The sequence below is a fragment of the Trichomycterus rosablanca genome, chromosome 6 (assembly GCF_030014385.1).
Source record: "Trichomycterus rosablanca isolate fTriRos1 chromosome 6, fTriRos1.hap1, whole genome shotgun sequence".
NCBI lineage: Eukaryota > Metazoa > Chordata > Actinopteri > Siluriformes > Trichomycteridae > Trichomycterus > Trichomycterus rosablanca.
In genome coordinates this window covers 28,346,514-28,371,721 of record NC_085993.1, presented here as the reverse complement: position 1 = coordinate 28,371,721, position 25,208 = coordinate 28,346,514, and the positions used below count along the sequence as shown (strand labels likewise).

Below are 25,208 nucleotides of genomic sequence, written 5' to 3'. Positions count from 1 at the left end.
TTTTGCAAAGAACCATTCAACTACAGTCCATCATTAAGATATGAAGGTCAGTCAGTTCAGAAAATCTCAAGGACTTTGACTCCTGAAGTGCAGTCACGGAAACATAAAACTCTGTGATGAAACTGGCTCTCATGAGGACCACCTCAGAAAAGAAAGACCAATAGTTACCTTGCAGATGACCTGGCCTCCATAATCACCCTACCTAAACTCAGTTAAGATGGTTTGGGATGAATTGGACTGCAAAATGGGAACTGCTTCAAGATTTTTAGAAAAACATTTCGGGTGATTACCTCATGAAGCTGAATGATAAGAGAATGCGTGTGCAAAGCCATCAGCAAAAAGTGGGTACTTTGAAGAATCAAATGTGTAAAATGAGAAGTGAAATGAGAATGAAGAATCTACGATGGGGCAAATGTTGGAATGTTTAAAAACAATACAAGCTGACAACCTCCTGAGCATTAAAATGCTTGCAGACTCTCAATAGCTGTGTGTCATCCAGTGCAGAGAACTACAGAATATGGCTGAAGAAATATCTAAGGATCTAGCTCCCCATTACATAACTAATGTCAAGTGTATTACGATTAAAAGACAAGGCAGACTTGTCAAACTCATAATCGGATACCGGAGTACATCTTTAACCTTATCAGGTGTTTTCAATGTCAAACATATGTCAACGAAACAGCTGTGTGTAAGAGCACACTGACTTGCAACAGCTGTGAGGAAGAGAGCCATGATACTTCTTGCCTGAAAACATTAAAAAGCAGACCCACTTGCCACCTCCGATAAAACCTGCTCTATATGAATCAGAAGAAAAATAAATTAAAAAAATCTAGTGCAGCAAAAAGATCAGCCACACTGAAGCCAAGAAAAAATGACAATACAAGTTTGTGAGATCCTTCTCAGCAGTAGTAAAAGTGACCCAGTCAAGCACATGCCGGACAGATTTCACATGGTTAATCAGAGAAAAACCAACAATGCAACTGAAACAAGATACAGCATTAGTAGAGTTGCTCACCCAGCGATAATTAGTCTCCAAGAAACTCAAACCCTAGTAAATGACAAAGTATCCCTAAGATGGGTTTTATCACCTACCTTAACCACAGACCAAATAAAGGCAGGCCATCAGGAGAGCCTTTCCCATAAGAGGACCAATATCACTACACCCAAATCCAAGCTGTCAGTGCGACAAATATCACCTTCCAAACCATTATCATACACTTGAGGACAAAATTATTAGCCCCCCTATGAAATTCAAAGTTATTTCCAAATTTCCCAAAGTCCTTTTATAACAGCGCAAGGATTTTTCAATATAGCATTTCTAAACATACTAGGTTTCTTTAGAAAGCATAAATTATTGTAATGATGAAAGCTCATTAAATCAAGTCACAGCTGAGGGTTATCTCCCAATTTACACACAGTATAAAAGCTTCAGTAAGCATTTGAGCTGTCACTTGAGAAAGCATCATGCCAAAAACTAAAGAAATCAGTTTAGACTTGAGAAAAAGAATCATCGATGCTTACAAAGCAGGAGAAGGATATACAAAGTTATCACAGCGTTTCCAAGTGTCAAGAACTGGAGTGAGAAGTATTATTAAAAAATTCAAAGAGAGCCACACAATACAGAACAAGCCTGGCAGAGGTAGGAAGCGCAAGATATCAAAGACCCTGGAAAGAAAACTAGTGAGAGATGTGTCTTAAGACCCCAGAACAACTGCCAAGACACTAGTGAATGACCTGGCCAAGTCAGGAATTATTGTCTCAAAAAAGACAATCACTAGAGCCCTGCACAGGAATGAATTGCGAGGTTGCAGACCAAGAAAAACTCCACTCCTGCAGAAAAGACACCTTCAAGCCAGACTGAAGTACGCTAAGGAGAACCTGGAGAAAGATTATGCATACTGGAAGCATATCCTTTGGTCAGATGAGACAAAAGTAGAGCTCTTTGGCCATAGAGACATTGCTTATGTTTGGAGGAAAAAGGGGGAGGCTTATCACCCAAAGAACACCGTTCCCACAGTGAAACACGGTGGTGGGAGTATTATGCTGTGGGGATGCTTCAGTGCATCTGGACCTGGGAATCTTGTCAAGGTGGAAGGAATCATGAGGAAAGAAGGATATGTGAAGATTTTGAAAGAAAACCTTAAGCAGTCAGCAGCAAAACTTGGCCTGGGTCGTCGCTTTCTCTTCCAACATGACAACGACCCAAAACATACATCGCTCCTGGTGAAGAACTACCTCCAGAAGACCAAAGTGAATGTTATTGACTGGCCTGCACAAAGCCCTGACTTGAATCCTATTGAAAATCTGTGGGGTGAACTGAAGAAGAAGATTCATGCCAGAAGGCCATCAAATCTGGAGGAGCTTGAGAGATTTGCCAAAGAAGAATAGGCTGGGATTCCTCAGGAGATGTGTCAGAGACTTGTTGAAAACTACAGCAAACGACTGCAGGCTGTTATCCAGCAAAAAGGATACACAGTTGACTATTAGCATCAGGAAGGCTAATAATTTTGACCATGGTAGTTTCTGTGGGCAAAGTAAAATTATGTAATCATTCAAAATAAAACTGGGATGTTTGAAAAAGCTGTGTTAAAAGTTATTTGCTCTATTTAACAGTACTTGGGAAATACATTTAAAACAATGAATTTTTCATAGGGGGGCTAATAATTTTGTCCTCAAGTGTATGTACCATTTACATCCGTCTGGACTCTAACCCCACCTTCACAATGCTGGTACACCTGATATACTACTGAGGAATTTTAATGGCTTTAAATTCTCCAAAAGCAAAACAGCAGGCTTACATTTATGCCAAAGATGAAGCCTCTATCCCAAGCCAGAACTCCACCTGGTTGGGAGCCCCATACAAATCATTGAAACAACCAACCAATTCTTGGGCCTAACTTTGGACACCAAATTATCTTTTATCCCACAAGTCAAAGCAGTGAAGAAAGACAAAAAATGAACATAGTAAAGGTCCTGGCCAGCACCAAATAGGGTGCAGAATTCCTTCCTCTCATCCACAAATACAGGACTATCATTAGGTTAAAGACTAGTCTAGACTATGGCTGTATTGTATAGTGGTCAACAAGAAAATCATACCTGACAGGTTTAAACACCAAGGTATCAGATCAGAGTTTTAAGGACCTCCCCTATCCAGAGCCTATATGTAGACACTCACAACCCCCGCCCCCCCAGAACACAAATGACTAAAACTGTCCCTCCAGTTTCAAACTATCAAACGTAAGGGAAATTCACAAAACTCAGTCTATAACAACTTTTACCACACTATGCCCTTCACTATACAACTTTAAGCTTACAAATAACTCTTTGGAACACGAATCAAACAGCACCTAGACAAACTAAAACTAGATTTGAATATCATCTCACTAACTTATGTCAACAACCCCTACACTGGAAACTCACAAAACTGAATATCATACTAGACATAGCTACCAACTGACTTCTCACCCAAATGCATACCCTAATGGGTTCCACAGCATTGTAAAGAACTTTCTGTCCCACTCTCCAATTTATACAGATGGTTCCAGGTCCTCAAACAAAGATTTAGCAGTGGTAGTAGCTGAGCAACATGCAAACAAGGTAAACCTAGCACACTTCAGCTCAGTCTATACAGCCGAAGCCTGTGCTCTCCTAATGGCTCTGAACCTTGCCAAAACTACCCAGTGAACCAAAGCATTGATATGTACTGACTCTAAATTCTGCTTATAAGAACTGGAAGCACTTTTCATAAACTACCCAATCACAAACAAGATTTTAAGAAAAATATAAGACCTTTCCAAACACAAGTATGACATAAGGCTCTACGAAAAGTCACTCAGATAGGATTGATTTGAATCTCTTTACAACGTGGCAAAGAATGAACTCTGTTTACACTTTATACTAATGCCACGTTCACACTACACGACGTTCTGAGTTGTCGGGTCGCTGTACAGTTCACACTACACAACTGAATCTCTTGCACTCGGGAGTCTTTTAAGTCGGTGTATATTTCACACTACACGACTGATCGGCGATAGGGGGTTTCACACTACACGATCTATCACCAATTGGAATCGCAGGCGAACTTCTCCCAAACTACGTTTTGTCCCGAAAACAAACGCGAGAAGTGACGAAGGGTTTAATGATACCACGTCCAAACATGCACGTCAACAAGTAGTGAGCGATCAAAGTTTGTGCACATTAAATCAAGGAGAAAAAATAAATGAATCTGAGTGGATTTGCTTTGTATTGTTCTATTGTGAGTTGGAGGTTAATAAATATTTTTGCAATGTTGGTGTTTTGTAGAGAACGATAAGGTCAGAAATACTGTAAAACTTGTGTGTGTGCCGGTGTTTCTGATGTAAACTATATTAAGCTCCTGTCCCACCTTTTACAACTCCTCCCCTGCGTTTCCCCTCACACTGTATCCTGCGTTCTCATTGGCTGTTCGACATAGCACTCATTGCCAGTTGTGCAACTCAGATTGAGATATCTGACATGCTAGAAATCTCGTTTCACTAGGCAAGCACTCTGCGATCACTCGGCGAGCCAGTCGGGTCGAGTTGTTGGGTAGTTCGCACATAGAGACTGAGAGCCGAGTTTCGATCACCGAGCAAACGCCGAGTTGCTCCCGAGCCGGCAAAACTAGCGCCGACCCGTCGCCGAGCGAAAATCTGGGCACAAGTCGTGTAGTGTGAACTAGGCTTGAACTAACTTGCTACTGTCAAGATTAGGAAGGGGTATAATCATGCTGTGGGCTGTTTTGTTACCACTGAATTGGACACATATAAAATGTGTATGGATTAATATAGAAGTAACATTAACTTAAATCTTTAACACCCCTTAAATCTGCCAGAGGGTTAAATTGACCAAGGACACCCATTACACTATTAAACCCTTGCAGCTCATTCACAATGCAGCTGCCCGTCTGGTTTTTAACCAGCCCAAACACTGCCACATCACCTTGGGCTGGGCGATATGGATCAAAAATTATATCTCGATATTTTTTTCTGAATGGCGATATACGATATATATCTCGATATTTTTTTTATCCCATAAGGTAATAACAAAAAGACACTTCTGAGACAAAGCTACATGTTCCAATTTTTTTACAGGCACTTTTATTAATATTCATGCTGGGGAAGCTTGACACAAGAATTATTTTTCCTTAAAAAAAAAAAAAAAAGAGCTATTCTAAGAAAAAAAAAAAAGTTGTTTTCTAAGGCATCTCCTGTTGTGTAATGTGAATTACAAATATATTGTCTGGCCCTTTAAGAATGTTAAGTGTACGATAGGGCGCAGGGAGCGAGTGTGTAGGGAAGATGTCGGAATGACACGGTTTCCGGCTGAGCTTGTGTGACATTAAAAGTAAAACCCCGTTAAAGTAAACCCCTCGTTAACCCCCCACCCCCCCATGTTTGGACTTTATACATTATTTTATGTATATGTCGCCACAACATAAACATTTACATTAATATTTTCTTTTACTGTATAGAACTCAGTTCTGTAATACAGGCAGAACTAATCGTTCATGTTACTGTGTAACTATTACAACATTTAATGCATTTTAATCAGCGTTCTTCTTCATGCACTTTATTATTATTTAACAGCTTTATTTGTTGTTTAATTGCTGTTTGCTCCTTGTTTACTGCAGAGTTAGTTCATGCAATTTAATAATGTTTGGTTGTTTATTGGCCGACAACAAGAAATACTATAATAGAAGATAAATAAATAAATGACGTTTTGGACGTCGGGCGATAAACTAACACAACCACGTACAACATCCAGTACAGAAATCCCCATAATGTTTGTATTTACAGATAGAGCAAGTATATGCACATCACATATACAAACACAAGAGTCAGAACAACAGGAGACGCACCGTTACGGTATTATTACTTTCTCAACACTTAATGTGAAGTAAATACGTGCATGTCAGCGCGTGCATGCGCTTGTGTTGGTTTTTAAAACAAATAACGACTCGTTTTCTTGTTTTTTAACTTTGGGATTTGAAGTGAAAAACAAATGAAGGTACACGGAGCTGGAACCTTTTATCTGGACTTGTTTTCGGCGTTCTCTACAGAATACATTATTCTGCTGCTCATCTGACACTTTGAATTCGAACCGTCTCCAAATAATTCCAAAATTAGTCATTATTTTTCATTTTAGTAAGCAGCTCCTCTTCGATAGCTTCTGTCATGTCTTTATCTGTCTCCATGCTATCGCTGCCTGCAGGAATTACTGGTGAAGCGGTGGGGAGAGAGGCGGGGCGAGTTGTGTTCAGTGAGGGAGAGAGGTGGGGCAGGTGAACATGTGCAGAGACAAACTGGGAGAAGAGAAAGACGAACTGTGTGATCTAACTGGAACGCAACATCTATATCGATATACGCGATATTGTCTTATCTTATATCGCGTATGAAAATATATCGATATTTTATAAAATCTCGATATATCGCCCAGCCCTAACATCACCCCACTGCTGCGTTCTCTTCACTGGCTTCCTGTAGCTGCACACATTCAGTTTAAAACACTAACGCTCACCTACAAAGCCAAAAATGGACCAGCCCCAAGCTACCTTCGTGGTCTAATCAAACCCCGCTCTGTACCACGCAACCTCCGAGCCACCAGTCTCGCTCGACTTGAGCCTCCATCCAGGACTAAAGGAAGACAAGCATCAAGGCTCTTCTCTGTTCTAGCGCCCAAGTGGTGGAATGAACTTCCTCTGTCTGTCCGAACATCTGAGTCTCTTGCTGTCTTTAAAAAGCGATTAAAAACCCACCTCTTTACTAAGCACTTAAGCTGACTTGTACTTATTTACTAACATCTTGTTCCATCCTTTTCCATTTCCAAAAAAAAATAAATAAATAAAATAAAATAAAAAACACTTTGGTTCTAACAGGTTTTTGCAGATTTGTGTTCTTCGACTGTTATTTACCTAAACTTGAGAAATGAAATGTTCACTTTGGAAGCACTTCTGTAAGTCGCTCTGGATAAGAGCATCTGCTAAATGCTGAAAATGTAAATGTAAATTACAATTGATATTGGATTGAGCCGAGATTCAGCTTTAAGAATAGCATGTAGTACTACTGTCAAGTATTGTGATAAGATATTTTTGATATTATTCACACCAACCCTGGTTAGTTTCAATGTAATGCATGAGCAGCTGTTTATGACCTGCTTGATTGTCAAACACATACTAACCGAATGTCCTAGATATGCACAAACCCGATGCCTGCTGGAAATGTCAAAGACTGTAAGAGAAAACTTTACATGCTTGAAAGGTTCTTAAATTTCTTACCCAAACAGGACTAAAAACACACATTTTATAATCTACACCAGGGGTGTCAAACTCATTTTCACCGAGGGCCACATCAGCATAATGGTGGCCCTCAAAGGGCCGATTGTAATGTATTCTGCTGTGATTGCAGTCTGTTGTTTTTCTTGGAGGCTAAATTCTGCATTTATATTGTCCTACTTTACCACAGACACGGCCTCATAACACAAGAGACGCACCGGTTTTTCTTCCTGAAGCACAAACTTGTTTTCACTTTCATTAAATTTCCTCCTTATGCTTAATTTTCTTAATTATCTTCTTGTACATTTTAGGATCATGTGTAAATATGTGTAACATCATCTACTGGCAGGACGTGTCACTTTGCAGGTCACAAAATCAGCATGCATTTTGAAAGATGCAGTTTGTTTATGATTTTACAGTGTATTTTTAAGACAATCATTCTGCCCTCACTAATAGTTTATCCCCCTTTCCCAGCTAGACAGACAGACACAGACAGACAGCTCTCTTCAGAATACAGTCGGTTTATTTGCTTCCCAGCTGTGTGATACACTGTGTGCATCAAAATGAAGTAAAAATACAAACAATAAAAACAATAAAGAACTTAATACAGTAAAAGCACACAGCTGTAGTCAAGTGTTACATCTGGTACAATATGAGCTTTAACCAAACGTAAAATAGCGCTAACGAGTTAGCATTTAGTGTAAAGATACTAATTGCTATAGTAACAGTAACAATTGTATTTAATTACGGTAAATTTGTAACTAAAGCGCTGTGATATACTCATTAAACATTTACTAACAACTGAGAATATAAACGCCACTACTTACAGACGATGCTTTGGTATTATATTGCAAGATAATTATCTGTATTTATTTATTATTGTTTACGTTACTGACTACGCTACTTTGCGTTCTTTTGCAGTAAAAGTCACATGGCTACTCAGCGAGATCAAAGTTAGTTGCCATGACTACGATGTCGCCAGTTGTACTTAAAGGCGCAGGTGTCCTATTAAATTATAAGCGCGTCTCTGTAACGACTCGAACCATCACAACAATCATACAGTCGTTTAAGCTCTCGCGGGCCACATAAAATGATATGGCGGGCCGGATCTGGCCCGCGGGCCGTGAGTTTGACACCCCTGATCTACACCATACATGCACTGACTAACCCTGAAATCTGATGAACCTTCCTGTCATGAACATAAAACTATGACCTTTTTTATTTGAAGTTTTGAAAGCACTGATTATTACAGGTTATTTAAATCCACCTGACAGTATATAGTGATTTTCACTTATGAGATACTGTATGAAGCATATTGAGCAGATTTATTTACTTACTACAGCTGAAATAGAGTTTTCAGAGTTTTCTTATTAACTTTTCACTCTTTGTGTTTGCAGAATCATTATGGGCCACTCAGTTAGGTAGCCTTTTTCGATCATTGTGACACTTGGAAGCTGGACAAAGGTTAGTCGACCCAGTCACTTATTTGCAAAAACAGAATGTCAGCTTGCTTTTTAACACATGAATGCTCACTTTCCAGTACAAAGTAATATGTAAGCAGTGTGTGACGGCTTAAAATGCTAGTACAGAGTAAGTAGGTAAAGGTGATTAAAATAATTACAATATCTGACATATTTTGGGTACACACAGGGTGACGTATTGGCATCGCATCACTGTACAATATGGTGGAGTCTACAGTGTGCGAAAATGAAAAAGTGGAGCTTAAGGAGGAACAAAGGACAAACAGCAACAGCTCTGCAAAGGAGCTTGAAGAGCCACCTGAGCATGAACCCAACACTAACACAGAAAAACCTCTGGCCTGGAAATGGTCAGTCATGTTCCTCTGTTTCTATGGCTTTATGGTTCAACTGAAGCCGGGTGAGCCATTTATTACACCGCACCTGCTAAGCACAGAGAAGAACTTCACCATAGAACAGGTGGGTTTCTATTCTTGTGCAATTGCTTAGCTAACGTGTAAATGATTTCTTAATCTATGGGTCATTCTTGAAAAGTATTTCACTTCATGCCCAAGCACAAATATTTCAAAGTAGAACAATATGCTAAGATTGTAATGGCTTGTAGGATTAAACACCATAAACTTACTAATGTTCATTTTAAGTTTAATAATTAGAGGATTGTTGTAAAACATATCTTTCTTTAAACCCTCTTGTTTCCCCAGTTTCTTTGTCCTGTTACCTCCCTAACTTAACCATGTCTTACTTGCTACACAGCTATTTAGTGCAAGAAGCTTAGAACTGACACAATACACAAATGAAACAGTAAAGTATAGTGCTGGGTGGTGTGACCAAAAATTTGTATCACAGTATTTTTTTACGATTCTGACAGTTTCACGGTATGTATTTTTTGTATTACTGGAACTTTATTTATGGATGTGGCTGATTTTACTGTCATAAGTACACCGAATATAAAACATTTTCATTTCACCATGTATATAGTGAAGGTTTTGAGTATAAGCTTTGCTTGGCCCCACAAAATGACTATATATGATGGAATCACTACACGTGAAACAGGTGCAATGTGATATATACAATGTTTATTATTAATATAATTTTTTTATGTATTAAACAATTACCCTTAGCTCTCCCTTTAACAAATAAAACAACGTTTGCAGTCTCTCAGTCACCACTGACTCCACTGATCACTGAACAACTTGATCACAGGTCTGTTATATAAAGTCGTCTACTTTTCTACATGTATGCTTCCAGCTTGCTTCGTCCCGGTAGTAACGTTGCTTAACCGTTTGCTTTTTTGCAACAACAGTAAATAGTCATTTAATCTGTGTTGGAACTGCTAAACTGCCGACACAGCTCATTTCTTTGTTGTTTTTGTTTATTTTTTCCACCATATTGAGAAAACCTCTCTCATCTGTTAACACTGTTATGCTAACGCTACCTGGTTAACAAGTGAGCTGTATCTAATCTGCACAACGCTCCATAGCGCTTTTAGCTGCGAACAATATTATATGATTTGCTGCCTACTGAAGCTTACAGTTGTTGTATTAACTGTGCTACGGTATGGCGGTGTGTGAAAAATCCATACAGTACGAGGAATCAAAGCTGGTATACTGAATGTACTGTCATACCCAGCACTAGTACAGTATATTGCACATTTTTATATTAATTTTTATAACCCATAAAATAAAGACCTGTATAAAATAAACGTTTTAGTAATATAAAAATGATTTTATGCCTTTAGTAAGAAGATACTTAACTGTAATACATTCATAATTATAAATTGTGTCCTCATTTTCTCTAGAAAGCTTTTCTCATTTAACAGTACAAAAAGTTTGAGTTTAATGAGACCATTGACTAACATTTCTGCCCAAAAAAAGAGATAAAGATATTCATTACATGTTATAAGTATATGAGGTCATAAAAGTTGACAATATTTTTATATATTTTATGGCACGCCATAGAGGTGGCTCTAAATACAGAGCTTATAATGGCGATAAAACACAACACAACACTATATATTTTATAACTCATAAAATATTTAAAAGAACATTAACATTTTAGGGATGTAAAAGTAAATGTTATGCCTTTGACTAAATTCATTGAAAGCAGTCATTTTCATTATCATAATCTGCTACTAAGTGATGTTTGCTGCTTAACTTACCTTTTCACGAGCCTGGAGCCAAAAAACTGCTTAATTACTGTGTTTGGCCTTAAAACATGAATGCACAAGCATGATTTATTAAGCCTAACTATGTGTTTCTCACACTAAAAGTTGTTTAATTACAGGCCCTGCAATGCATTTTCGATGTTTCTCACACTCCTTAACACTAATTTCTTTATCATTTACAAGCTGTAATATAATATAGTGCTATAATGCAGTGTATATGGGAATTTTTCTTAATGTACAAGTACATCTGGAGAAAAATATTTATATTTCTTAACTTTTTTGCTGTTTAAAAGTACTTGCTGTGGATTTATCTTGTGTGAATCATTGTGTGAATCATCTTGTGTGAGTTTTTATGAGTTTTTTTATAATTAGACTTTTTTGTCCATGTTTTTAAGCAATGCCGCTGTCAGATACCACTAACAGACCTGGATACAATATAAGAGGTATTGAAGAAGTGGTCAAATGTTTTCCAAATTGGACTACACTTATCAGCACCACATGCCAAATAAAATTCTTTAAGTTTTTTTGTAGACTTTTATTGATAGCACATTGGACAGAACACCTCAGTGTTACTTGTAAAAACCTAAGTTGAAACTACTGTCAGCCTTCCTGCTGAAAGACACCAAACCTATTTTTAGCCCATTTCCAGCTCGTCTGTTAGTGGACCGTAAAGGCTTTCCAGAACAGTACGTCTAAAGGAGTCATGTAACAAAAAACATATTGTCTTTCTGTATCAATGTATCGGCTTTTTTTGAGAAACAAAACAGAATGAAGTAACACTGGGCTTAAATCCTGCCAAGCTGTGTATAAAATTCTCAGAATCTGAATTAATCACTCAGAAATTACACTTGAATAATGTGTTAGGGCTGGGTGGTATGACCAAAAATGTGTATCAAGGTATTTTTCAAGATTCTGACGGTTTCACAGTATATCACGGTATGTTTTATTTTTTGTATGAGTGGGACTTTTTATATGTCTGTGGCTAATAACTGAAACAACATTAGCAAACTCCCAGTCACCACTGATTAAGTGCATAGTTATACCTTTATACTGAGGTTTGACTTCACTGATTGTACAACTTGATCACAGATCTGTTGTAGAAAAGTGGATGACTTTATATGTCTACCTTTCCAGCTTGCTTCTGTGTTGTTGGTATAATGTCGGTATAGCAATTAAACTGAAGTATATTCGCACTGGTAGTAACGTTGCTTAACCGTTTGCTTTTTTGCAACAACCGTGCCCCAACAAACTGTACAGTATATAGTGTTTTAAACTTCTAAACTGCCGACACGGCTCATTTCTTTGCTGTTTTTATTTTTTCCACCATATCGAGAAAACCTCATCTGTTAACACTATCTGTTATGCTAACGCTACCTGGTGAGCTGTATCTAATCTGTGTTCCATAGAGTTTTTAGCGGTGAACAATATTATATGATTTGCATCCTATTGAAGCTTGCAGCTGTTGTATTAACTGTTCTATGGTATGGGGGTATATGAAAAATCCATACAGTACAAGGAGTCAAAGCCGGTACACCGAATGTACCGTCATACCGAATGTACCGTCATACCGCTTAGCTCTAATAAGTGTACAACAGTGGTTTTTAAAATGTGTCTATTTAAGTTGCTGATTTAAATAGTAGAATTTGGCTCCGGGGGAGCTTATTGTAAAACTACAGCAACTATGGCAACATAAAAGGTCAGCCTTTTAGCAAAGAAGTCATCAATGTTTCCATTTTTGAGCAGTAAAGATTGTGTTGATAAGGGGCCATAGTGGGCATGTATTTCACTTCACTATTAGGGTGGCACGGTGGCTCAGTGGGTATCACAGCAAGAAGGTCCTGGGTTGGATTCTCAGGTGGACCAATCCGGGTCCTTTCTGTGCGGAGTTCTCCCCATGTCTACATGAGTTTCCTCTTGGTTCTCCGGTTTCCTCCTACAGTCCAAAGACATGCAAGTGAGGTGAATTGGAGATACGAAATTGTCCGTGACTGTGTTTGACATTAAACTTGTGAAGTGATGAATCTTGTGTAACAAGTAACTACAGTTTCTGTCATGAATGTAACCAAAGTGTGTAAAATGATGTTAAAATCCTAATAAATAAATACTTCACTAGAAAAATATAAACAGCCCAACATGGTTTTTTTATGTGTTTGTGATTATTTATTTTGGATTAGCTCTCCCAGTCGATTATATTGCTACATTTGGTTTCAATACTGAGCTCTAGCAGCTGAAACACTGGAAAGCCATGTACATGTAGTGTTGGTCAAAGTTCACATTCCTGCTAAGTGGGTCAAAAAGGCTATGAGTGAATACTCTTGTGGGTCTTAAATCCCTTTGCAAACCATGCTGATCTTTCCGGTCTCACTTTTAACTGTAAGGTAGAATTGAAACAGGGCATGTGCTTGTATTAACATGTTGTTATAATTTATGGTAAAAACTTCATCATAGAGGCTTCTATCACATTTACTTACATAAACTTATATAAGTACATTTTAATCCACAAACTACAGCTGATGCATACGTTCATGTTGTTAAAAATACAGTTGGGTTTTGCCCTCAGCTGACAAGCAGTAACTGTCTGTGTGTACTTGTGCTTCCTCTTTTGGGTTGTATTTTTAACTCAACATGAACGTTGACAGTGTATCATTTAGGATTTAGCACCATCATAAATGATTACTTCTATCATGATGTGCATGCAGTGTTAGCTACTTAACATCACTTAAGTAGCCTCGCCTCACAGCAAGAAGGTCCTGGGTCCGATCCTCAGGTGGGGTGTCCTGTGTGAAGTTTGCATGTTCTCCCTGTGTCTGCATGGGTTTCTTTTGGGAGCTCCGGTTTCCTCCCGAAAACATGTAATTGGAGATACGAAATTGTCCATGAACTGATGAAACTTGTGTAAGGAGAACTACCATTTCTGTCATGAATGCAACCAAAGTGTGAAACATGATTATAAAATCCTAATAAACAAACTCAACATCACTAACTAGCTTTTCAGCTAGTTATTAAAGTTTGTTTTGGTCTTGTTTGGTAATATTGTAGAATTTCCACAAGATGGTAAGATTGTAGAGTTACCTTAAGATAATTATATTGTAGAATTGTCATAAGATGGTAAGATTGTAGAATCTATGCCAGGGCATAACCTCAGTGTGCCCTGGCATTGATTGTACAAGTCTCTGTTACAGAAGGGACTATTATTATTCTTATTTTTCCAACAGGTATTCCCTTAATTTGTGTTTTAATGATAGTTAAGGAGAGTCTTGTCCAAAATCATAGGTGTTTGTTTGGGTTATGACCAGGTAACTGTGAAGGTCACAGCATATAACTTACTTTGGTTGTATCTCATATTGCACAAATGCATAAACTTGACATTTCTTAGATGGTCACTTCCAACTACAGCAACGGTACTGAATTATTGTGCTTGCCAAAATAATGAAATTAATAAAAATATGATTCTATTTTATTACAAAGCCAATTCCAAAAAGTGGAGACAGTATGTAAAATGCAAATAAAAACAGAAAGCAGTGATTTGTATACCTTTACAGGTATTTTATAATAAAATGGCATTAAGATGAGATATTAAGGTGTTTACCTTATAAACTTTATTATTATTTTTTTTAGATATATGGTAATTCCTAAAGCAACACATTACAAAAGGTTCGAACAAGGGTAAATTAAGACCAAGACTGCTTTGAAATAATAAAAGATCAAACAGGTGATGCTATTATAATTGGATATTAAAAACGAGCATTTACAAATGGCTCTGCTGTTTAAAAACAAGGATGGGTCAAAGTTTGGTATAATGCAAATAATATGTAAGAGATTAGTCCTGCAGTTCAATAACAATGTTTGTCAACACTCAAATGCAAAGGATTTAGGGATTTCACAATCTACAGTCAATAATAAAATTCAGAGAGTCTAGAGAAATTTCTCGGGCTAAAGAGCTAGGCCAGAGTCCAATACTGAAATACCTGTTATCCTTGATCACTCAGGCAGCACTGCATTAAAAACCAACTGATGAATCTTGTGTAACGAGTAACTACTGTTTCTGTCATAAATGTAACCAAAGTGTGTAAAACATGACGTTAAAATCCTAATAAATAAATAAATAATATAAATTTGTTGTATTCTCAAGAGAGGTAAAAGGCCAGCTTGGTTGTTATTAATGTAAAGTTCAAACGCTAGTGTCTGTCATTGTATGTGAGTGTTTTCATGCCAGTGACTTGGGTAACAATTAATGCTGAGTGAGGTGTGCATACACTGTTTGGAAACATGCTGCCATCTAGATGACATCTTTTTCATAGATGTTCTTGCCTGTTTCAGCAAGACAATGCCAAACCATATTCTGCATGTGTTATAAGAGGCTTTGTAATAAGAGTAAGTTCTGGAGTGGCCTATTTCCAGTCCAGACCTGTCTCCTATTAAAAACTTGTGTCTATCCACATTAATGTTCATTGCACGTCCCACAGAGACATTCCAAAATCTTTTGAAAAGTCTTCCATTAATGGTGATGTCCAGGAGTGTACATAGCCTGACATGTAAAAACTTTTTGGTGGCTTTTTCATGTGCGGCCAGACTTGAAGATGTCTCGTGCTTGGAAACTTGCATTTTAGATGTAGAAATAATTTCCTTGCACTACTATGCAAATTACCATGTATTGTTTGTCATTTTGGGTTATCTAGTTACCTAAATGTAGTAGTTACATTGGGTTCTGTAAACGAGAGAAAAGAATGCAGTAGAAGCAGGTAGTACTCAGTATTTATTAAAGTACTGTGTTTCAAATTGCATATTTTGGATTCAGAAAGTATTCAGATTCCTTGACTATTTGTGGATTGTATTTTGAATGGATGAAATTGCCATTTTCACCCAATAATCAACACTTCAGCACCCATAATAACAAAGTGACAATTTGTTTTTAGAATGTTTTTGAAAATTAATTACAAAACAGCTGGAAAAAGTATTCAGACCCTTTATTCAGTACTTTGTAGAAGTTCCTTTGGCTGCAATTACTGCTGCAAATCTTCTTTGGTGTGTGTTTAATCTTTACTTTATCCTTTGCTTAAGCTCATTTGTGCTGGGGAGTGGGTGACAGAACTGCCATCTTCAGCTCTCTTCATACATGTTCACTGTGGTTTAAGTTTGGGCTTTGGCTCGGCCACTCAGGGACATTCAAAGACTTGCCCTGAAGCCACTCCAGTGTTGTTCTGGCTGTATGCTTCGAGTCCTTGTTGTGTTGAAAGGTGAACTGTAGCCTTAGTCTGAGTTTGAGTTCACTTGAGTTTAAGGATGTTGCTATATTTGGCTGCATTTATCTGTCTCTCAGCTTTTACCAAGCACAACATAGCAGGATGCTGCTACCACTATGTTGCATCATATAAATTGTATTAGCCAGGGCAGACAAGTTAGATTTTTGTCTCATCATACTGAAGGCCTTTTTTTATTTTAGCATGACGGTGCCTCAGTGCACAAAGCAAGATCCAAAAACTTGGTTGGCTTAGTTTGTTGTAGAAGATTTTGACTGGCCTGCACAATCCTGACCGTAACCTCATCAAACATGAAGATTGCGAGGCAGGCTTCCTTATCCAACATATGTGTCTGACCTCACAAATGCTCCTCTGGTTGAGTGGGTAAAAATTCCCTCATTCACACTCCAAAACCTTGTAGAAACCCCTCCCAAAAGAGTGGAAGCTGTTATAACTGCAAAGAGGGGACCAACTCCATATTAACACTTATGGATTTAGAATGGGATGTCATAACAGCTTCTGTAGGTGTAATGTGCAAATGCCCCAATACATTTGTCCATATAGTGTATGTCATTAATGTCTTTGCTTCAGCTTATTACTGTTATTTTTTTTTTTTTCGCAGGTGACCAATGAGATTAACCCAGTGCTCTCGTATTCGTACATGGCTGTACTGGTGCCAGTGTTCCTGCTGACTGACTACCTGCGCTACAAGCCTGTCTTGGTCTTGCAAAGCATGAGTCATGTTGCCATCTGGCTCCTTCTGATGCTGTCTACCTCCTTGCTGGAGATGCAGTTCATGGAGTTCTTCTATGGCATCACGATGGCAGCACGTGTGGCCTATTCCTCCTACATCTTCTCCCTGGTGCCAGCCGCCATGTATCAGCGTGTGGCCAGCTACTCACGTTCGTCCGTGCTGTTTGGAGTCTTCACCAGTTCGGTGATGGGCCAGCTGTTCCTGTCTCTAGCTGGCATCACGTACAGCACACTGAGCAGCATCTCACTGGGATTTGTCTCTTTCGGCTTGGTGCTTTCAATCTGCCTGCCCTGGCCAAAACGAAGCCTGTTTTTTAACCAAAAGCACCTGGAGGAGGAAAGAAAAGCAGCCACACAGTCAGAATTAACCAAGATTAAACCTGATGGGGAGAATGAAAAGACAAGAGATAGAAACAGCCAGAAAGCCCCATCATGGATGAACTCTGTGTTTATTCAGATGCTAAAGGAGTTACGCAATGTTGTAAAAGTGCCACGTCTAAGACTCTGGAGCCTGTGGTGGGTCTTTAACTCCACTGGCTATTATCTGGTCTTGTTCTATGTGCATGTCCTATGGAACACAATGTACCCAACCAGAGAACAAAAGCATGTCTATAATGGAGGGGTTGAGGCTGCATCCACATTGCTGGGTAAGTTAAGAGAGATCTGTATAAGTAAGAATAATGTGACAATAATGTGAATCTGTCAGAAATTGAGCTTGAAATGTTTAGTGTTTTGGAGTGTCCAGGAAAACTACTAAAATCATTATTATGCCATTATTATTTTTTATATCTAAGAAATGGTCTTTGGACTTTCATACATCTCTATTGCTTTTAAAAATGATTATATTTAAGAGTTCAAGAGAGTTTAAGAGAGGTTTATTGGACACTACCCCACTGGAGAACTAGTTCCAAACCTATGAACAGCAAGTTCCCTCTCATATCCAAGTACTCCACTCTTTTTTTTCTATTATATTTTATGCATTTTCTCCCAATTTAGTGTAGTCAATTTGTATTCCACTGCTAGGGTTCCCCGATTGGGTATATTGCTGCTCACACCTCCTTCCCTTAACAGAACCCTTTGTGACCCATGCACTCTGCACAGGCGCCTCTCTTTCTGCTAATCAGGGTCCTTACACAGTGTTTGAAGACCCCACCCACATAGTCCAGTCATCCCGCCCTGCAGGCACTGCCAGTTATGAGGAGTTCAGAATCTCTGCGCTGGTGTGCTAGCGGAATATCCCGCTGCGCCACCTGGGCGCTGTCTCCACTCTTTTGATAAGGCTCCCCACACAATGCTTAAGTGTGTCTGTAGGAATTTAAGCCTGTTTAGTTAAAATAGAATTTGTGAGATCAGGCACTGATAGAGAGGTGCCTGGGGTCTTCAAACGCTGTGTAAGGACCCTGATTAGCAGATAGAGAGGCGTCTGTGCAGAGTGTATGTGTGAGAAAGGGTTCCGTTAAGGGCTGTGCGCGGGTCGAAGGAGGCGTGAGCTGCAATATACCCACGTCGACTGCAGTCGGGGATCCCCCAGCAGCGGAAGGCAATAGACTTCCTTATTAATTCCAGAGGTGTTCAGTGGAGTTGAGGTCAAGGCTGTTTGTAAGCCACTGTAGTTTCTTCAAGCCAATCATGTCAAACCATGCCTTTATGAATCTCACCCTGTGCACAGGGCCACAGTCAGCTGGAACAATAAAGGGTTTTTACCCGACTGTTACCACAAAAAAAAACAGTATGTCAAATGTGTGCACTACTCATGGCATTGTCAGTACTATTTCATATGTAGTGTGTCTTTGGGTTTTGTCAACTTTGCATGCTGGCCAGCTAAAAGTAGGTGCAATTTAGTTATTGCAGTGACCAGTGTACACTGTTTTAGGGCTGCACGATATTGGAAAAAACTGACATTGCGATTTTTTTTCCTGTGATATATATTGCGATATTAAAAAAATGCAGGAATTTTCACCACATTATTAATAATATTAATAATGCATGTATCTTACTCTAAATAAGGGGCTCATCTGTAAAAAAAAGAGTGGTGCCTACAAGAGATACAAAAGATTATGACAAGCTACATCTTTGTACTCGGTTGAAACTGAGTATTAAACTAAGAAAGCTTCAATATCACCTGAGGGAATTAACAGGATTGACAAAATGGGTCATTTAATATTTTATTTCACAATCAAAACCTCTTCAAGTAGTAAACATTATTGAAAAAAACTATACAAACACAAGAGCAGTTTTACATCTGTTCCAAATCCGAGATGCCTTACTAAGCTCACTACTGAGGCATCTTAATATTTCAATGTTATTTTGACTCGAGAACGAGTGAGAATCGGAAGCGTCCTTAGTGATGAAGGCTGACGGTGCGGACAAAGTTATTTTCAAACGTAAATAAATAATTATTGATTTTTAACGTGTTTAAGTGTTTTTATTTGCAAGTTTGGGCTTGTCAGCAAATGTAATAGTTTCTGTACACGAATCGAGATGTTATATTGACATGTTAGCACTGTCCCACCTCATTCCATTGGTTTTAATGGCAAGATGCTAAATGCTAAACGCGAAACCCGATGAATTTTCATTTTGTGTCAAGCAGCAAAAAAGTTGTAGCATGACGTATTTGATTTAATTTGCATTAAGTGACATCGCACGTCCTGCAATGTGACTATTGCGCATGCACACATTGCGATGACGATGCTGAAACTATATATCGTGCAGCCCTACACTGTTTATTATTGTTTATTGTCTGGGAAAAAAATGCCTGACAAACAGATTTAGAATTAATTAAAATTTTGAATGCACTTCAGGTGTTCTTGTCCAATATCACAAATGTTTTTTTGACTGAATGGGTGCACATATTTCAATACTTCACTTCAGTTTTGGGGGAAGGTAGGGTTGTTTTTCATATTAATACCCATGGTTTGGGAATGTATCATCCAACAAGCTCATGGTCAGGGGTCTACATTTCACAATTTCAGAACAGCTCAAAGTGGGCTACTGGGGACGTTTGCTGAAAAGTCTATTGGCTTACCAGCATAGCTTCTTGTTACATGCAGGTCTAAACTAATTCAGCCTGCTTAGATTACAGAACACTCCACATGTCCTACACAGTTCTGATGAAAATAAAATGCTAACTCACTCATGTTGCTGTTGTTTGCAAAAAAAAAACTAAACAAAACAACCAGCCCAATGCTTTCATGAATATTGCCAATTTCCATTCCAATATGCAACATGTGTGATTAGAGTAAAGATGTAATTTTTTAGAACCGCCATGTCCTGTAAAAAGGTGCATAACATAATTTAGGGGAATGATGTTTATCAATTAACATAAGATCAATTGTCAAGTACTGGAAATGCAGTTCTTGTAAGAAGAAAGTGTCATAAAAAAGCTTACATCAAAAGATCCTAGCGGTGCTTGGGTGGCGCAGCAGTAAAACACCCTAGCACACTAATGGAGATTGGACTTCACCTCATACATGTAAAAAATGAAGTGGTTGGCTACTGCACATCTTCAGCATTTAGCAGACGCTTTTATCCAAATCGGCTTACAGTATACAGTCTACGCAATTGAGGGTTAAGGGCTTTGCTCAAGGACCCAACAGTGGCAACCAGGCAGTGGTGGGGTTTGAACCAGCAACCTTCAGATTACTAGTCTAGTACATTAACCGCTAGGCTACACGTTTTGAAAAGAGCATGGCCCTCCTTGGTCAGGAGTGGTTGTCAGCACCAGTAGAGGTTGCAAAATGTGATCAAGTAATTGGATATGACAAGATTGGGAGGAAAATTGGGAGATAAAATAACCCAGTAATAGAAGAATACTTCTCCAGCTTTTTGTTTGTGTGTACACAATAAAAAAAACACTGAGAATCAGGTATTTTACAGACACAGTTGGCTGTTGGAGGAAATTAAGGCTTAAGAATTATTGCAGCTGCATTAGGGATTCCTACTTTCTGGTTGAGAAGCTGGTATGAACTTGAGAGAAAAGCCTCAGTCTAGTGTACGGATTAATCTGATGCTGGCTGGTGAAAAAAAAATATCAACATGGCTTCTTGTTTGTTGAAGGGGACCATCTGTGGTCCTCCATGTTCAGAATGGATGTTGTGCAAAAGGTGAAGGTTGACGATACAGTTTGGGGAAATTGAACATGAAAAAAATCTGCATGCTCAAGTAGAACTGGGTTAATAGACGGAAAACAGAGATGAATTAAATTACTCTAAAATCCAAAACTTTGCTGCATCTCATAAGTTTGCAAAAGAACTACTTGGATGCTTCAGAACACCTAGTAAAACGTAATATTTTGGGCGGGAATGCACATGTGTAATAAACTCATTCACAAACTGAGAACACAAATTTAAAATTGAGGACTGTAAATGTAGAAGTCAGTTAAAGTATGTAACCCAAACCCAAGTAAATCGACTAATAGGTTTTAAAAGCAATTGCCAAGTCAGTGTTCAGACCTAAATGTTCAGACATAAATAAATTAATAAAAAGATTAGGGTTACCTATCAGTATGTCTAATGAACTAAAAAAAGCAGATAATATTTCATTAAAGTGTTTGTGATTATTAAAGTAATGTAACAAGTGTTCTCAGATCACATGGTAAGAATGTAGGTCTATGATAGATTGTGTTATTATGACATTGTAGCTGGTCACAGTGAACTCGGAGGCAGATTAAACAGAATGTACTGTACAAACAGTTTATTAAAGCTTCTGTGATCAAGTTCAACTCATAACTCACAGAACTGCCAAAGTTCATTTTATATGACTGCTGTCAGATCATGTTACAGAGCAGTAGGAATGATAGATAAACCATATGGTCAAGAGTATATTTAGAAAAAAAGACAATCTTTCAATTTGAGGAAAGCCCTGTCCTGTTCTAGCATGACTGTACCGCTGTGCCCAATGGGAAGTCCATAAAGGTATGGTTTGGTAAGTCCTGAGTCCCGATCGCAATCCTACTGAAACATTGATTGCAAGCCAGGCTTTCTTGACCAGCATCAGTACCTGACCAGAAAAATACTCTTAATTAAATAAGCAAGCATTCACATAGTCTCTCAAACCTTGTGGTTATCCCAGAGTTGTTGAGGCTGTTATGGCCACAAACTTATATTAATGGCCATGTTTTTTTAATTAGATGTCCAACAAGCTCATGCTCAGGTGTCTAAATTTTTTTGGCCATATAATGTTTTTTATTATCAAGTTTTTTATGTTGTTTTTAAAAACCATTGACAGAAAATAACAGGGAGTAATGCTTTGTACATTTTCTCCCAGGTGCCATCACATCATTTGCGGCAGGCTTTGTGAAGATCCGATGGAAGGTCTGGTCAGAGCTGGTGATTGGTGTGATCACTGCAGCGCAGGCCGGTATGCTGCTTTTGATGCACCTCACTGGCGACATTTGGACCTGCTACATAGCCTACATTTTCTTCAGAGGCTTCTATCAATTCCTGGTTCCAATTGCCACGTGAGTGATACAGGCTCTAACCAATCACAGTTGTCCAAAATTGCTATCCTTTGAAAGAATTGACACTTTTACAGAGATTTTAAAACGAGAAGGTTGTCTGTGTGAACAGAAGAGTCAGATGGTGCAGCAGTCAGTACACAAGCTTACCACTGTGGACACCTGAGTTCAAGTCTTAGCGATGCCACTAACTTGTTTGGCGGCTCAGTAGGCACAATTGGTCTTAAAAGACAGAAGCAAGGCCAGATGGGGAATCGCCCCTTTGTTTCAATGACAGTGGTTCCTCCATAAATGGGGGAGGAGTACATAGAGCATAGTGTAATCTTCTATATACTTCCATATACTACATTTCCAGAAAGGCTGGGACATTTTGCAATAAAAATAATAATCTTTGATGTATTACTTTATTTGAATCTATATTTAACTGACACACTTCACAGGTAAAACACACTCCAAAAACGTTGAAAAATTGATAAAGTACTTGATAAAATGTACAGTGTTTTGAAATATTCCACAATAAGCAGGTGAATTGGTAACAAAATCATAATTCGATGTACAAAGGCTCTGTCTGTGCAGGCAACAATGGGTTATGGCTCACTGCTGTGTTCCAAGCTTCATGGGATATTGTCAGTCGGTTTAAACAGAACATTTTTCAATGCATAATTGCAAATAATATGCAGTGGGGCCAAAAAGTATTTAGTCAGCCACTGATTGTGCAAGTTCTACTACTTAGAAAGATGAGAGAGGTCTGTAATTTTCATCATAGGTACACTTCAACTATGAGAGACAAAATGAGAAAAAAAAATCCAGGAAATCACATTGTAGGATTTTTAAAGAATTTATTTGTAAATTATGGTGGAAAATAAGTATTTGGTCAATAACAAAAGTTCAACTCAATACTTTGTAACATAACCTTTGTTGGCAATGACAGAGGTCAAACGTTTCCTGTAAGTCTTCACCAGGTTTGCACACACTGTAGCTGGTATTTTGGCCCATTCCTCCATGCAGATCTCCTCTAGAGCAGTGATGTTTTGGGGCTGTCGCTGGGCAACACGGACTCCACAAATTTTCTATGGGGTTGAGGTCTGGAGACTGGCTAGGCCACTCCAGGACCTTGAAATGCTTTTTACGGAGCCACTCCTTCGGTGCCCGAGCGGTGTGTTTGGGATCATTGTCATGCTGGAAGACCCAGCCACGTTCCATCTTCAATGCTCTCACTGATGGAAGTAGGTTTTGGCTTAAAATCTCACGATACATAGCCCCGTTCATTCTTCCCTTAACACGGATCAGTCGTCCTGTCCCCTTCGCAGATAAACAGCCCCAAAGCATGATGTTTCCACCCCCATGCTTCACAGTAGGTATGGTGTTCTTGGGTTCTTCTTCTTCCTCCAAACACGATGAGTTGAGTTTTTACCAAAAAGTTCCATTTTGGTTTCATCTGATCACATGATATTCTCCCAATCCTCTTCTGGATCATCCATATGCTCTCTGGCAAACTTCAGACGGGCCTGGACATGTACTGGCTTAAGCAGGGGGACTGTTGTGGGAATTCAAAATAACCCTTAAAGATTGACACAGACAACCGGGATAGTGATAAAAGCAAATAATCAATTTATTACTCAGCTGAGGGCCAACCTCAATGCAAACCGCTCACACAGCTTTACAGAGAGAGAGGGCCACTCCTGTCTGCCCTATCACAGTATTTATACCCCACTTTACTGCCCCTTCAGGCTAACTCTTCTCAGCGACCCAACTCAAGGTCAACTTTCCACATCAAACTTGCTTATCATCCTACAAGAATAGTTAGTTTGTTAGAAACATGGCGTACCTCCACAAGAATGCACCCGTATCAAAACTGCGCATGCACCCCCGCACACACCATCCTGACACCCATGCATTCCCACGGAAGCAAGAAGCCCATGCCAAGGTCAACATATCTCTGCCCCTAAGTAACCTTCCAAAAGTCTCTTCTACCTCTGCTAATTGAACTAAGAAAGCAGAAACTTATAAGTTTGATGCAAATAACTAATAAAATATAAAATTTCTATTCACAATCCTTCCTCTTGTCCTTCCTGGACAACACTAACAAAATTTTATATACTAAATATACCCTTGTCAGAGGTTTAAGGTATTGTTATCATAGAGTAATCACACCTAAAAAAAAAATAATAGTATGAAATGAATATACTGTTTTTGCTAGGAATATTTCTGAGAATATCACTAAGAATAGATTCCCCTCTTTTGTTACTTTATGTCACAAACCCATAAGTGATTAATAAAGTCTTAATATAAATGTTCCATGCTATCTACTTGTTTATCCTGTCATCCCCCATGGGTGGACGAAAAAAACCCTCAGGCTCATTAGAGAATCCTCACGAGCTAATTATCAACCAATTTCCAATTTAGGGAAAATACCACACCCTACCCATCTTACCAACCAACCTACCTGATGTGATAGTGTACTCAACACCACAGGTTCAGCACAGGATGACTTACATAATAAATAATTACATATAAAATGAATTATATGATTAAGCCTATCAGACAACCATTCTACCTTGATTAAATGCTTCAAAAAAGAATAGAAAACATTTAAATATGATTATACGAGTATTAAATATAAAAATAAGTAAATATAAAAAGTATTAAAAAAAAATATATATATAAAAAACCAACTACTCAAACAACATTAAATCATCATAAACTTCTATCAACTTGATTGATAAGATGATCAAAACAAAAACTCTCAGTCAAAAGAAACTCAATAGGTAAATAAAAACTATTTACATTAATTATTTAACACTTTAGTTCTTTTCATAAACAGTAA

General features: G+C 38.4%; 1 protein-coding gene across 1 annotated transcript in view; it reads left to right on the top strand.

The window, feature by feature from the left end:
* Nucleotides 1-8,686: 8,686 nt before the first annotated feature.
* The window catches only part of slc19a1 (solute carrier family 19 member 1), a 34,287-nt gene continuing 17,765 nt past the window's right edge, over nucleotides 8,687-25,208 (top strand). Inside the window, exons 1-4 of the mRNA XM_062997646.1 lie at nucleotides 8,687-8,755; nucleotides 8,942-9,228; nucleotides 16,796-17,573; nucleotides 22,192-22,384. Of these exons, the coding sequence (XP_062853716.1) occupies nucleotides 8,974-9,228; nucleotides 16,796-17,573; nucleotides 22,192-22,384 (1,226 nt within the window). The 5' untranslated portion in view covers nucleotides 8,687-8,755; nucleotides 8,942-8,973. The remainder of the gene's footprint in view (nucleotides 8,756-8,941; nucleotides 9,229-16,795; nucleotides 17,574-22,191; nucleotides 22,385-25,208) is intronic.